This window comes from Artemia franciscana, chromosome 4, assembly GCF_032884065.1.
Source record: "Artemia franciscana chromosome 4, ASM3288406v1, whole genome shotgun sequence".
Taxonomy (NCBI): Eukaryota; Metazoa; Arthropoda; class Branchiopoda; order Anostraca; family Artemiidae; genus Artemia; species Artemia franciscana.
In genome coordinates, this window is record NC_088866.1 from 16,063,574 (window position 1) to 16,080,338 (window position 16,765).

Here is a 16,765-nt window from a genome sequence, read left to right on the forward strand (position 1 = left end):
GTGTGGCTGCTGCCTTTTATAGTAGGGATATTTTCTGCTATATTGAACATTGCAGAATGGCCCTTGTCTTAGGCTACGTCTTTTCTAGTGCCGTTATTTGAAAAGGGGGATAGATTAGACCATGGGAATTATAGAAGTATAAGCCTAAGAACTGTACTTAGTAAGGTTTTTGCTAAGATATTATGTCGTAGGATAGATGGTTGGATAGAACAAAATAGAATTTTACCAGATTTGTAGGCAGGGTTCAGAAAAGGTTATAGTCCTATATATCAGATTTTTATTTTATTAGGGATGATTAGGAAACAAGTTAAGAGAAAAGAGGGTAATCTATTTGTTGCATTTTTGGATTTAAAAGGGGCGTTTGATGGAGTGGATAGAAGTTTAATGATAGAGTGGATAGAAGTTTAAGTATATTTTTAATGCTAGGGTTTGATAGGCTTTGCATTACGGGGCGGAGCTTTGGGGGGTTTAATTTAGAAGGAATGCAGTTGAGGTTTTTTAAGCGTATGTTAGGCCTTGATAATAAGTTTCATGGGTTAGTGCTGAGAGGGGATATAGGAATAAAGTGCATGAGACAGACTAGGTTAATTTGTATGGTTAAATACTGTGAAAGGGTGGTATCAATAGAAGATAATAGGCTAGTTAAACAAGCACTTTTAATGATGTTTCAAGATAGGAGGAAGGATTCGTGACCAAATCAGGTGAAGAATATAGCAGACCGTGAAGGGCTAGTTAATTGCTTAAATGAGCGAAAGGGGATGGTAGGGAATCTATCTAGGTTAGTTGCTACTAGGCTAGAGTCTCAGGAAGTTCAGGTTTGGCAAGCTGCGAAGGCCACTTCGCCGTCCCTTGGGCTATACGCGTAGGTCAAGGAGAACAGGGAAGAAATTTACCTAAAAAGGGGATTGTTTCCGGAAAATTTTAAATGAGCAATGCATGCAAGGGGGAATTTTATGATTCTTGGAGAACGTAGGAAATATTTAAGGAGAAATAGAGGGAGGGATGGTTCTTATGGTTGCCCTATTTTTGGAGAGATGAATGAGTCTTAGCATCATTTTTTAGGCGAATGTAGGGAGTTGCGCTTTGAAATATTTGGTTGGGAAGTTAGGGGGAGAGATTGGATTTCGGAAATTTTGAGAAGTAGGTGTTACTTAAATACAAATAATGTTGGAAAATTCGTCTGAGTAGGTATGAGGTATCGGTTCTTATAGTTGCCCTATTTGTGAAGAGATGGATGAGTCTTTATCATTTTTTAGGCGAATGTAGGGAGTTGAGGGAGGTGCGCTTTTAAATATTTGGTAGGGAGGTCAGGGTGAGGGATTGTATTTCGGAAATTTTTAGAAATAAGTGTCACTTAAATATAAATAATGTTGGAAAGTTCGTCTGGTTAGGTATGAAATATCGTGATGATTTTCATAAATGATTAGTTTTAGGTTCTTTTCAGTGTATGTTTTGTTGCTGTATTTTTTTGCTTGTTTTGTGTATGTCACCATGGCCCAATTTGACTTTCGTGCGAAAAAATCTATCTATACTAGCTTTGAGAAAAATCGCTAGGTTAAATTTGTTATGACAAAACGATTTATTACGGTAAAAGATAGGTTTGTTGGGAAAAAATGGGCTGGGTTCATTCATGCTCGCTTTAAGAAAGTGTTCAGTTTCTAAATCTTCAAGTCTAAAAAAATTGAATGACATATCTTACGATACTTCTTCGTCAGTATCATCACTTAAAACTACTAAAACAAAGTATGATAACGTGCAGAAGATAGCTTAGAAAACTGTTTTGAACATATATCTTCCAGCTTGATTTTGCAACACTCATTGAAAAAGAAACCTCTTGTCTGGTTTGATTTCTTTTCTGGCTGGAGTTTTCAGATCTCCTGTGATTAAGATCGTGTAAACGAGATAAAAGTCTCCTGTTTATGTAAACAACAATTAAAACTTTCAAATGTCATTTCAATTATAAACTTTGTCCCACATAATTCATATAAAAGGAAAGGCCATGGCATCTCAAAGATTATAATATATGTTATTATGATTTATATTATATATATCTAGCCATTTACTTATCCAAGAACCTGAGGAGTAATAAGAATATGTTCTTAATCAAATTGTGTTCGGACTTATGTTCTGAATACATAACTTATGTTTATAAGGTAGGAAGACTTTTAAATGCTAAAAAATGATTTTTATTTCTGATGTATTTTTTATTCTTTTTATAAAGTCATGTTGAATTTTTGTTTCTATTGTCTCAAGTTGGATCTTTTGACAGGTAAAGGCAAGAAAGGTGGAAAGGTTGAAGAGCCAGCAGTTGAGGAAAAGACAACTGAAGAGGAGGAACCTGCCGATGCCAAGACTGAAGAAACCAAGGAAGGAAAGAAAGGTGAGCTGACTATGTAAAAAAAAGGATTCAACCCGCAACAATTGAATCGAAGAACAGTAGTATTTTGGGTTATACAGAGGACTTCTTTCTGATTTCGTTAACCTTGATAAATTTGTTTAATGTAGGAAGGGAGCAGCACATCCACACATTAGGAAATTTTTTACTTTTTCTATCTATTTCGTGTCTATTTTTGGATTCTATTTTAATTTGAAGTTTTGGTTACAGTTTTGCTCATGGCCACTTCTGAAGCTAAACACAATAACACAATGTAGTGCAATTCGATTCCGTTTCCGAATATAATGGCGGCCATCGTGACAATCCCCCCACCCCGCCCTTATTTTATTTTTCAAATTGGTATTATTTTGCAATATGAACCAACTGCTGGCGAAAAATGCGTACAAACGTGCAAACCGACCTTATCAGCAAGGTTTTTTTATATAGCCTAATGCTGTATCATGTCTTATTACATAGGAAAGGGGGGGGGGGAGTGTGGAACACGATTGTCTCGCCAGTGGCTATTATGTTTGGAAACAATATTGAATTGGGAATTGAATACTATTATACTTTTGTTGTTATAGTGTTTAGTTTGGAAGGGGCCCTGCACCAGACTGATCTTTTTTTCTGACTTTCTTTTTGTCTCTAGTGTTTGCCTTCTTGAGAGATGTTTATAATACAAAGGGAATTAAAGATTTCAAAAAAAAATGCTGCCTTAAATTGGTGACGTGGAAACTCATACAACTGTATGCTTCTTTAAAAAGGTTAGGAAAACTAGGGAACTCCTTAGCCAATTAGGTTGGTTTTGCGCTTAGCGGACGCAAGGTTTGAAAATAAGGAACGTTTATGAAAATTCAGCAGAAATTGAGTGAAAAAAATGTCTATGGAGCTCTAGAAACTGTAAATTCCGTCATTGCTTTACTAAAAAGTAAACACTCACAAATCTAAGCTTTGCATTAATAAGAGCTTTATTAAAATTGTTGAAGATTACAAGTCTAAATTATTAAATAATTTACTAAAAATATATTTTTATAAAGACGGGTTAGACTATTCTATTGTGTTATATTTATCCCTTTTGTTGACTATGGACATATCAATGGAATCTTTATTTTCTTCTGATTTAAAAGTGTTATCTTTAAAACCTTATAAATTGGGATTGAGCAAAGTTTTTTCTTTTCCTTCTCCCTCTAGAGGGCCCTGACCTTTAAAAATGTGTGTGTTATAAAAGTGAAACCTTGCAAAATAGATCTTCTGCTTCGGTGCTTTTAAAAGCAGCAGCAATCAATAATGATGCTGTGGCTGCTATCATAATATTCCTGTTGGTTTCATCCATGCTTACAAAATTTTCAAATTTTCTGCCAAAAGGACAAGAATCTTTTCCCACTTTTCCCTCTGTGTGTAAACATAAATCCTGTCTCCGAGACAGGATTCCCGTCAAGTTTTCCTCTCCGTGTAAACGAGGCATAAACCAGCTGGTTGACGCGAAAAAAGGCCTTAAATAAAACGGCAGCAGAGAAAAAAGTCAACTTTTAAGTTGACTTTTTCGAGTTGAATCAAACGCAACTCTAAAAGGTTTGACCTTTATTTTAATATAACTGGTTATAATATAAACCGGTTAAACTGCTCAATACATCAGCTCTTTGTCTCAATACATAATAATTTTTAAAAGGTTAAATATTAACCTTTAAAAATTTAATATTTAAATTTTGCTGCCTAAATTTAAAAAGTCAACTTTTAAGTTAACTTTTACGAGTCGAATCAAACGCAACTAAGCCCTGCCTCTTATCTCATTAATCTTGTGCTTTCCCGCTTTTTTTCTTATAATCATCACTCTGGTTCTTTTGTTTTTTAACTAATCCAAAATTTGAAGGGTTTGTTGCATTTCTGATTTTTTAATAGGTTAGCCTACTGTATCAAAATTGAACCAGAGGCAATATATTGATTTCATTAAATTTGAGTTAATTCTAACAAATAGCTTTGCTTTAGGTTATAAAAGAGCTATTAGATCGTTATATTGCAGACATGTTGGTTATGAAGTTAGGACCAGAGAATGACATTATAACTTGACTTCAAAACAATTTCTCTGTTTCTAAGCTAAATAAAATTCTAGATAACTATTGCTCTCTGAATTCAGGGTTCCTATGTTTTGAGTAAGATATTGATAATCAAATGAAATTTTTGGTTTTTATATATATAAGATCTTGCTTTCAAATCAGTTAGGTAGGCCTACTGTTCTTTTAACAGTTAAGTCTAAGGCTATAATAATGTTTTATTGTGAAGAGTCAAAATTTGTAGGGATTGCAAAGGCTAGCCTGAACAATATGCTATTACAAATTATGAGGTTAAACTTCTGTTTGGTAAAATTCTAGTTTAGATAAATTTGTAATATCTTGAAAAAGGTTTAGGTTAGGAAAATGAAACTTTTAGGGATGGGTGAGACAAAACTATATCATGGGAAAGTATTTTGGAGCATCTAACTCTACTCTTTCTCTCTCTTAAAAATGTTTGCCTTAAATCACATTGTCTAATGAAATAAGGATTAAATCCTGTGAATTGTTGGTTAGTCATTATGACAGTTGGAAATTTCAATATTTGGTCCACACTCTTAAAAATGCTTGTGTTATAAAAGTGAAATCCTTGCAAAATAAATCTTCTACTTAAATGACAAGAAAAAAAGCGTTTTTAGTGTCATAACTTTGCTCAATTTCAATTTATGAAGTTTCCAAGATTTGGAAACTTTCAGGAAATACATTTCCTAAATTTAAATATGAAACACTGATATGGCTTAAAATTCTACTCAAATAACAAGAATTGCATTTTCAGAGCTAAAACCAGACAAATATCCTCTGTTTAGGGTAGCTCAACAAAGCCAAAGTCTTATCATTTAGGACTTGTTATAGATGATTTTGCTTTTACAGTATGAATACAACATTTTCCAAGATATTACCTGAACAATTTAACCAAAGATTCCACTAATTCAGACCCTTCCTATCTCTTCAAATCATTTTTCAATTCACTCTGACCTCAAATTAATGTGAAATATGTCAAATCCAGAGGAAATTAAGCCAGTGCTAAATCATTTAATTATAATAGAATGACACTCTTAACACTTTACGGATGTTTTATGTTTGAAATTTTTTGTCCAATCCGACAAGTACAAAGAGTGTTTTTGCGAAGCAGTTTTGTTTGAGCTCAACCATGTTTATTTGTTTTCCATTTTTGCGTGAAACATACAAGCTGGTTAAACCAAAACTGTCATTGGTTAAACCAATTGGTTGACGTAAAAAAAAGGCCTTAAATAAAACGGCAGCAGAGAAAAAAGTATTTTAAGTTAACTTTTACGAGTCGAATCAAACGCAACTAAGAATAGGATAAGCCCTGCCTCTTATCTCATTAATCTTGTGCTTTCGCGCTTTTTTCTTTATAATCATCACTACGAGCACGCTTTTGAGTAAATTGTCCCTGTTATCTGAAAGAGTTGGCCAAGGTTTCTGGCAAATTTGTTTTTTAACTAATCCAAAATTTGAAGGGTTTGTTGCATTTCTGATTTTTTAATAGGTTAGCCTACTGTATCAAAATTGAACCAGAGGTAATATATAGCAATCATAAATTCTGTCAGTCTGTCTGTTAGTCAGTTGGTCTGTCTGTCCGGGTTTTGCTTCTTTAGGCACTTCTAGGTAAGCTAGGACAATGAAATTTGGCAGGTGTATCAGGACCCAGACTAGATTAAATTAAAAATAGTCATTTTCCTGATTTGACCATCTGGGGGAGTGGAGGGCCAGTTAATTCCGAAAATTAGAAAAAAATGAGGTATGGTAAGACGACCGGTACTCGGTCACTTTGTTCACTCTTCACACTATTTGACATTCAATCTACTATAACTACTTTATTATACCACCTAGAAATTTGATTTTTTCACAGTTAAAATTGTCTCTGTTTTCTGAACAAGTAGGTCATTAATTTGAATAGTTTTACTTATACAGTGCTACCTATTTTTGAATTTAGCAAAAGCCATCAGTTCAGCTAATGCTCGGTCATATGTTTTTTCTATTGACAAACATATTACGCAATAATACACAATATCAGTCAGAGCCTTGCTTTTTCTCTGTCAATTCCAAAAAACCTGTTTAGACAGGTTTCAAAAACCTGTTAGACATATATATATATATATATATATATATAAATATATATATATATATATATATATATATCTATATATATAAAAATAAGTTGTCTGTCTGTGGATGGATGGATGGATGTGTCAGGTGACGTCACCTGAAAAAACTGGATTAGGTGACGTCAAAACTGAAAAAACTAAAAAAAGGCAAAAACTACAAAAAAAAACTAAAAACTAATAAAAAAAATAAAAAAGCTAAAAAACTAAAAAAACTATAAAGGTAAAAACCAATAAAAAACTAAAAAAAAACTGAAAAAACTAAAAAAAGGCAAAAACTACAAAAAAAAAACTAAAAACTAATAAAAAAAGTAAAAAAGCTAAAAAACTAAAAAAACTAAAAAAACTAAAAAAAGGTAAAAAACTAAAAAAAATAAAAAATAAAAAAAAACTAAAAAAAAGGAAAAAACTGAAAAATAAGCTAAAATAAAGGTAAAAACCAATAAAAAACTAAAAAAAAAAAGGAAAAAACTAATAAATGACGACACTCAAAGAGAAAGCGACCAGGACAAAAGGAATGTTCGATTAGCAATCAACAAAGCACCGGGACACAGGGAGTATAAATGACGACCAGGACATAAGTAAAAAAAAAAAAACTATCTATATATATAAAAACTAAAAAAAAATAAAAAATAAAAAAAAACTAAAAAAAAGGAAAAAACTGAAAAATAAGCTAAAATAAAGGTAAAAACCAATAAAAAACTAAAAAAAAAAGGAAAAAACTAATAAATGACGACACTCAAAGAGAAAGCGACCAGGACAAAAGGAATGTTCGATTAGCAATCAACAAAGCACCGGGACACAGGGAGTATAAATGACGACCAGGACATAAGTAAAAAAAAAAAACTATCTATATATATAAAAATAAGTTGTTTGTGGATCTGTGGATCGTGGATCAGGTGACGTCACCTGAAAAAACTGGATCAGGTGACGTCAAAACTGAAAAAACTAAAAAAAGGCAAAAACTACAAAAAAAACTAAAAACTAATAAAAAAAATAAAAAAGCTAAAAAACTAAAAAAACTAAAAAAAGGCAAAAACTACAAAAAAAACTAAAAACTAATAAAAAAGCTAAAAAACTAAAAAAACTAAAAAAAAGGCAAAAACTACAAAAAAACTAAAAACTAATAAAAAAAATAAAAAAGCTAAAAAACTAAAAAAACTAAAAAAAGGTAAAAAACTAAAAAATAAATAACGACCGGGACACAGGGACACAACTACAACGGGGACACCGGGGGAAACAGGGGGATATAAATGACGACCGGGACAAAAAAACTAAAAAGAAATAAAAACTAAAAACTAATAAAAAAAACTAAAAAATCTAAAAATCTAAATAAGCTAAAAAAGAAAAAAAAAGGAAAAAAATAAAGGAGAAAAACAAAACTAAAAAACGAATGTATATACAGACCGGGACACCGGGATACAAATGATGACCGGGACCCGGGACACAGGGAATATAAATGACGACCGGGACACAGGGACACAACTACAACGGGGACACCGGGGGAAACAGGGGGATAACCTGACAATCTATTTATATGCAAAGACAATGGGACAGCAAAGAATGTTGTATATTCGCAAGTTTTACGTAGTTAAAACCATATATATATATATATCTATATTCACAGGTGGGACATAGGGACACAACTACAATGGCGCGTAACTATTATGGCGCGTAACGACTTACGCGCGCGGGGGGGCTTGGGGGGGGCGCGAAGCGCCCCCACCAACTAGGTGTTGGGGTGGCGCGAAGCGCCACCCCAACAGCTAGTATATATATATATATATATAAATATATATATATATATATATATATATGTATATATTATATATATATATATACATATATATATATATATATATATATATATATATATATATATATATATATATATATATATATATATATATATATATATATATATATATATATATATATATATATATATATATATGTATATATATATATATATATATATATACATATATATATATATATATATATATATATATATATATATATATATATATATATATATATATATATATATATATATATATATATATATATATATATATATATATATATACATATATATATATATATATATATATATATATATATATATATATATATATATATATGTATATATATTTATATATATATATTTATATATATATATATATATATATATATATATATATTTATATATATATATTTATATTTATATATATATATATATATATATATATATTTAAATATATATATATATATATATATATATATATATATATATATATATATATATATATATATATATATATATATATATATATATATATATATATATATATATATATATATAATATAAATATATATATACATATATATATATATATATATATATATATATATGTATATATATATTTATATATATATATATATATATATATATATATATATATATATATATATATATATTTATATATATATATATATATATATATATATATATATATATATATATATATATATATATATATACAAGCTGTTGGGGTGGCGCTTTGCGCCACCCCAACACCTAGTTGGTGGGGCGCTTCGCGCCCCCCCCCAAGCCCCCCCGCGCGCGTAAGTCGTTACGCGCCATATTAGTTACGCGCCATTGTAGTTGTGTCCCTATGTCCCACCTGTGAATATAGATAGATTTATATATGTGTTTCAAACTACGTAAAAATTGCGAATATACAACATTCTTGGCTTTCCCATTGTCTGTGCATATACAAAGCCGTATGTACTAATAATGACATCATATGCAAACGCTCTTTTTACAAACAAACAAACATGCATATACACAACTCGTTTTTATATAGATAGATAGATAGATAGATACAATACAAATTAACTGCGTAAAACTTGCGAATATACAACATTCTTCTCTGTCCAATTGTCGCTGCATATAAATAGATTGTCAGGTTTACCGACCCTCGAACATGCAACGTACATTTGTCCATGGGAAAAACAATCAGTATTAAGATCTATACCACATTTTTCTAATGATTGACCTTGAGCTTTGTTAATGGTGATTGCAAATGCTAATTGAATTGGGAATTGCAATCTTTTAAATTGAAAAGGCAGATCCGTTGGAATCATGGGAATGCGAGGAATAAGAACAGCCTCACCCTCAAAAGGTCCTGTCAAGATTGTGGCCTCTATTAGGTTTTCCATTGTTTTTTTTTACGGCAAGTCGCGTGCCATTGCAAAACTTTGGTGGGTTGATATTTCTTAAAAGTATTATTGGTACGCCTGTTTTTAGTTGTAGCACGTGTGGTGGAAACCCTGAAGGATCTATGGAATTTAAAAATTCAGATGGATAACTAACCGCTTCATTTGGTTCCAAAACTGTGTCGACTGACTTGTAAAGGACTGCCTGGTCTCGAATCTTGGTCAAAACAATATTGTTGATTTCGTGGACGTCTATATTTTTGGGTGCGAGAATCGCTCTTTCACTTAGCCATTTATTATTTTTATAATTTTTTAGAATATTCGGAAATACTTTTTCAATCAATTCATTTTTGGACGTCACTAAATTACAGAAATCAGCAGGTAGTTGTATACGTCCTGAAATTGAGTCTACTGGAAGCTTTCCGTTTCCAATTGCCAGCAATTGATCTGAAAATGTTTGACCAGAGTCATCGTTTTGCAATCGGACACGCATATTTGTAGTTGATTTTAATATTTTTACGTGTGCCCATAAATTAGAATTTTTCAGGCAAGCATTCATTTCGTCTGCAGGAGTTAAACTACGCAAAAATTGCGAATATACAACATTCTTGGCTTTCCCATTGTCTGTGCATATACAAAGCCGTATGTACTAATAATGACGTCATATGCAAACGCTCTTTTTACAAACAAACATGCATACACACAACTCGTTTTTATATAGATAGATAGATAGATAGATAGATAGATAGATACAATACAAATTAACTGCGTAAAACTTGCGAATATACAACATTCTTCGCTGTCCATTTGTCGCTTGCTGTTTTACCGCCATCTTCAGTAGATCTTCTTCTATATTGTGGGTAACCATCATTGCCAGTAATTGTGTTTGATACTAAAAGTCGAGGATATTGCTTTGCATTCAATTCAGAATTTCTATCACTGATGAAGTACAATTGTAAAAATTTATGATTCTCGCCTGAGAATGGTAGAAGGGACCCTGCTCTATGATAAATTTGCCCTTTTACTTTGAAAGTAGACATAAATTGATCTAGATTTTTGATTTGGGCTCCAAACGACGTCATTTGGAAACATGAGTTGTATTTTCTGATTTTTGACAAAAAACGCTTAGATTCTGACGTAGTTCCAGTAAGGAAAGTCTTCAATGGCTCTGGTGGTGCAGCCAATAGAGGAAGTTTAACTTTTCCTGAGGCGCAACACATTCCCATTGTTTCACCACTGAATTTCAAGGCCTTGCAACAGGGACAAATTTCAGACATTGTCCCGATTTGAACACATCTACTCAAGCTATAATCATCGACTGGGCTGTACCTGAATGCCAGGCGACAACTTTCAGGTTGCTCTGATTCCTCGGCACGCTTTCTTTTCTTACTTTCTCTATCAGCAGCAAGCCTGATTTCTTGCTGTTCTTGTGATTCCTCGGCACGCTTTCTTTTCTTACTTTCTCTATCAGCAGCAAGCCTGATTTCTTGCTGTTCTTGTGATTCCTCGGCACGCCTTCTTTTTTCACTTTCTCTTTTAGCAGCAAGTCTGCTTTTGCGTTGCTCTGGTAGTTCCTCGGCACGCTTTCTGTTCTTTCTTTCTCTATCAGCCTCAAGCCTGTTTCCTTGCTGTTCTTTTGATTCCTCGGCACGCTTTCTTTTCTGACTTTCTCTATCAGCAGCACGTTTTTTGGCATAGACTCTTTGAGCATCTTCTTCGGCTGTTGCCATTGTAAGTTCATCAGTCATTTTAAAGTTAAACATTAATAGATTTCTACGTGAACATATATGTCTTAAATATCTTTAATGACGTCACCGTCATAGCAAAAATGACGACAACTAACTTCATGACGTCAGTCGACACAGAAACATGACCATATTAGTTACGCGTCATTGTAGTTGTGTCCCTATGTCCCACCTGTGAATATAGATAGAGATATATATATATATATATATATATATATATATATATATATATATATATATATATATATATATATATATATATGTTTTAACTACGTAAAACTTGCGAATATACAACATTCTTTGCTGTCCCATTGTCTGTGCATATAAATAGATTGTCAGGTTTACCGACTCTTGAACATGCACCATATAATGGTCCATGGGAAAACAATCCGTATTCAGATCTATACCTCATGATTCTAATGATTGCCCTTGAGCTTTGTTGATGGTGATTGCTAATCGAACATTCCTTGTGTCCCCGTCGTCATCTATATATCCCCCTGTGCCCCCCAGCGTCCCCGTTGTTGTTGTGTCCCTGTGTCCCGGTCGTCATTTATATTCCCTGTGTCCCGGTCGTCATTTGTATCCCGGTGTCCCGGTCTGTATATACATTCGTTTTTGAAATGGTATATGATGAAATAAATTTTTGTATTTTTCCCCTTTTTTCTTTTTTTTTTGGTTTTTAGTTTTTTTTTAGTTTTTTTTTCTTTTTTCTTTTTTTTTAGTTTTGTTTTTCTCCTTTATTTTTAATTTTTTTTCATTTTTTATTTTTTTCATTTTTAAGTTTTTTTAGCTTTTTAGCTTTTTTTGTAGGTTTTACATTTTTTTTAGTTTTTTAATTTTTTTTTTTACTTATATCCTGGTCGTCATTTATACTCCCTGTGTCCCGGTCGTCATTTGTGTCCCGGTGCTTTGTTGATGGTGATTGCTAATCGAACATTCCTTGTGTCCCGGTCGCTTTCTCTTTGAGTGTCCCGGTCGTCATTTATATTCCCTATGTGCCGGTGTCCCGGTCGTCATTTGTGTCCTGATGTCCCGGTCTGTAATTTCGTCAGTCGAAAACATGACGTCAGTCGACACACAAACATGACGTCACCCGACAGACCAACCCACACATCCACAGACAACTTTTTTTTATATATATATAGATAGAAGATAGATAGATGTCCCGGTCGTCATTTGTGTCCCAATGTCCCGGTGTGTAATTTCGTCAATCAACAAACATGACGTCAGTCGACACACAAACATGACGTCACTCGACACACACACAAACAGACAACTTATTTATATATATATATATATATATATATATATATACTAGCTGTTGGGGTGGCGCTTCAAAGACCCCCCCCCCCCCAAGCCCCTCCGCGCGCGCAATTCGTTATGCGCCATATTAGTTACATGCCATTGTAGTTGTGTCCCTATGTCCCACCTGTGAATATATATATATATATATATATATATATATATATATATATATATATATATATATATATATATATATATATATATATATATATATATATATATATATTTGACTACGTAAAACTTGCGAATGTACAACATTCTTGGCTGTCCCATTGTCTGTGCATATAAATAGATTGTCAGGTTTACCGACTCTTGAACATGCAACATATAATTGTCAATGGGAAAAACAATCTGTATTCAGATCTATACCTCATTATTCTAATGATTGCCCTTGAGCTTTGTTGATGGTGATTGCTAATCGAACATTCCCTGTGTCCCTGTCGCCATTTACATATCCCCCTGTGCCCCCCGGCGTCCCCGTTGTTGTTGTTTCCGTGTGTCCCGGTCGTCATTTGTGTCCCGGTGTCCCAGTCTGTAATTTCTCTTTGAGTGTCGCGGACGTTATTTATATTCCCTGTGTCCCGGTCGTCATTTTTGTCTTGGTCGTCATTTGTGTTCTGGTGTCCCGGTCTGTAATTTCTCTTTGAGTGTCCTGGTCGTCATTTATATTCCCTGTTTCCCGGTTGTCATTTTTGTCCCGGTGCTTTGTTGATGGTGATTACTAATCGAACATTCCTTGTGTCCCGGTAGCTTTCTTTTTGATTGTCCCGGTCGTCATTTATATTCCCTATGTCCCAGTGTCCCGGTCGTCATTTGTGTCCCGATGTGTAATTTCGTCAATCAACAAACATGACGTCAGTCGACACACAAACATGACGTTACTCGACACACAGACAACTTATTTATATCTATATATATAAAATCTAGCTGTTGGGGTCGCGCCATATTAGTTACGCGCCATTGTAGCTGTGTCCCTGTGTCCCACCTGTGAATAGAGATAGATATAAATATATATTTTTAACTATATACTAGCTGTTGGGGTGGCGCTTCGCGCCACCCCAACACCTAGTTGGTGGGGGCGCTTCGCACCCCCCCCCCAAGCCCCCCCCGCGCGCGTAAGTCGTTACGCGCCTTTGTAGTTGTGTCCCTATGTCCCACCTGTGAATATAGATATATATATATATATATATATATATATATATATATATATATATATATATATATATATATATATATATATATATATATATATATATATATATATGTTTTTAACTACGTAAAACTTGCGAATATACAACATTCTTTGCTGTCCCATTGTCTGTGCATATAAATAGATTGTCAGGTTTACCGACTCTTGAACATGCAACATATAATGGTCCATGGGAAAACAATCCGTATTCAGATCTATACCTCATGATTCTAATGATTGCCCTTGAGCTTTGTTGATGGTGATTGCTAATCGACCATTCCCTGTCCCGGTGTCCCGGTGTCCCGGTCGTCATTTTTATCCCCCTGTGCCCCCCGGCGTCCCCGTTGTAGTTGTGTCCCTGTGTCCCGGTCGTCATTTATATTCCCTGTGTCCCGGTCGTCATTTGTATCCTGGTGTCCCGGTCTGTATATACATTCGTTTTTTAGTTTTGTTTTTCTCCTTTATTTTTTTCCTTTTTTTTTCTTTTTTAGTTTATTTAGATTTTTAGATTTTTTAGTTTTTTTATTAGTTTTTAGTTTTTTTTTTCTTTTTAGTTTTTTTGTAGTTTTTACCTTCTTTTTAGTTTTGTTAGTTTTTTTTTTTACTTATGTCCTGGTCGTCATTTATACTCCCTGTGTCCCGGTGCTTTGTTGATTGCTAATCGAACATTCCTTTTGTCCTGGTCGCTTTCTCTTTGAGTGTCGTCATTTATTTTTTTCTTTTTTAGTTCTTTTAGTTTTTACCTTCTTTAGTTTTTTATTTTTTTCCTTTATTTTTTCTTTTTTAGTTTATTTAGATTTTTAGATTTTTTAGTCTTTTTATTAGTTTTTAGTTTTTTTTTCTTTTTAGTTTTTTTATAGTTTTTACCTTCTTTTTAGTTTTGTTAGTTTTTTTTTTTACTTATGTCCTGGTCGTCATTTATACTCCCTGTGTCCCGGTGCTTTGTTGATTGCTAATTGAACATTCCTTTTGTCCTGGTCGCTTTCTCTTTGAGTGTCGTTATTTATTTTTTTCTTTTTTAGTTCTTTTAGTTTTTACCTTTTTTAGTTTTTTTAGTTTTTTAGATGAAATTTTTTTTTAGTTTTTTCCTTTTCTTCTTTTTAGTTTTTTATTGGTTTTTACCTTCATTTTAGCTTATTTTTCAGTTTTTTCCTTTTTTTTAGTTTTTTTTTAGTTTTTAGTTTTTTTAGTTTTTTACCTTTTTTTAGTTTTTTTTAGTTTTTTAGTTTTTTATTTTTTTTATTAGTTTTTAGTTTTTTTGTAGTTTTTGCCTTTTTTAGTTTTTTCAGTTTTGATCCACAGATCCACAGACAACTTATTTTTATATATATAGATATAAAAACTAGCTGTTGGGGTGGCGCCATATTAGTTACGCGCCATTGTAGCTGTGTCCCTGTGTCCCACCTGTGAATAGAGATAGATATAAATATATATTTTTAACTACGTAAAACATGCGAATATACAACATTCTTCGCTGTCCCATTGTCTGTGCTTATAAATAGCATTTATATTCCCTGTGTCCCGGTCGTCATTTGTGTCCTGGTGTCCCAGTTTGTATTTTTTCTTTGAGTGTCCCGGTCGTCATTTATATTCCCAGTGTCCCGGTCGTCATTTGTGTCCCGGTGTCCCGGTCAGTAATTTCTATTCAAGCATTCCCTGTGTCTCAGTCGTCAATTATATATCCCGCCTGTGCCCCCGGCGTCCCCGTTGTAGTTGTGTCCCTGCGTCCCGGTCGTCATTTATATTCCCGGTCGTGATTTGTGTCCGGGTGTCCCAGTCTGTAATTTTTCTTTGAGGTTCCTGGTCGTCATTTATATTCCCTCTGTGTCGGTCGTCATTTGTGTCCCGGTCTGTAATTTATCTTTGAGTGTTTTTTCTTTTTAGTTTTTTTTTAGTTTTTTACATTTTTTCAGTTTTTTTTCTTCTTTATTTTTCAGCGTCACTATGAAGTACATATCGCCGAACCTTTGTTTTTTAACTTAATCTGGTAGGCATTGATGACCTTATCCAAGTCAAAATCCCAAACCCAATCATCATCGCTATCATTTTCAGTTTTGATATGTTTTGACTCTCGCTTTCCAGGTGGATTTTCATCTAACTGCGCGGTTTTGCGTTCTTTAGCCGCAAGCCTGTTTTCTTGCTGTTCTTGTGATTCCTCGGCACGCTTTCTTTTCTTACTTTCTCTATCAGCTGCAAGCCGGTTTTCTTGCTGTTCTTTTGATTCCTCGGCACGCTTTCTTTTCTTACTTTCTCTATCAGCAGCAAGTTTTTTGGCATAGACTCTTTGATCAGCTTCCTCGGCTGTTGCCATTGTAGGTTCTTCAGTCATTTTACAATTAAACATTTTTCCGTGAACGCATGTCTTAAATACTATTAATGACGTCACCGTCATAGCAAAAATGACGACAACTAACTTCATGACGTCAGTCAACACAGAAACATGACGTTACCTGTTCCACAGACAGACAGACAACTTTTTTTTATATATAAAAAGACTTATAGATACGTTGTCTCTGTGAGACAACAGAGACAACTTATAGATAAGTTGTCTCTGTGTGTGTGGGTCTGTCGGGTGACGTCATGTTTGTGTGTTGACTGACGTCATGTTTTCGACTGACGAAATTAAAGACCGGGACATTGGGACACAAATGACGACCGGGACACCGGCACATAGGGAATATAAATGACGACCGGGACACTCAAAGAGAAAGCGACCGGGACACAAGGAATGTTCGATTAGCAATCACCATCAACAA

The 16,765-nt window shown here is 33.5% G+C and overlaps 1 protein-coding gene and 1 long non-coding RNA gene across 2 annotated transcripts in view; one reads left to right on the forward strand and one right to left on the reverse strand.

The window, feature by feature from the left end:
* Positions 1–2,481, forward strand: part of LOC136026054 (cytochrome c1-like) — a 9,145-nt gene extending 6,664 nt beyond the window's left edge. The window contains exon 4 of the mRNA XM_065702237.1: positions 2,270–2,481. Within this exon, the coding sequence (XP_065558309.1) occupies positions 2,270–2,397 (128 nt within the window). The 3' untranslated portion in view covers positions 2,398–2,481. The remainder of the gene's footprint in view (positions 1–2,269) is intronic.
* The window catches only part of LOC136026055 (uncharacterized), a 31,570-nt gene extending 24,871 nt beyond the window's left edge, over positions 1–6,699 (reverse strand). Inside the window, exon 1 of the long non-coding RNA XR_010617194.1 lies at positions 6,650–6,699. This is a non-coding gene — a long non-coding RNA (uncharacterized LOC136026055). The remainder of the gene's footprint in view (positions 1–6,649) is intronic.
* Between the last annotated feature and the right edge of the window lie 10,066 nt (positions 6,700–16,765).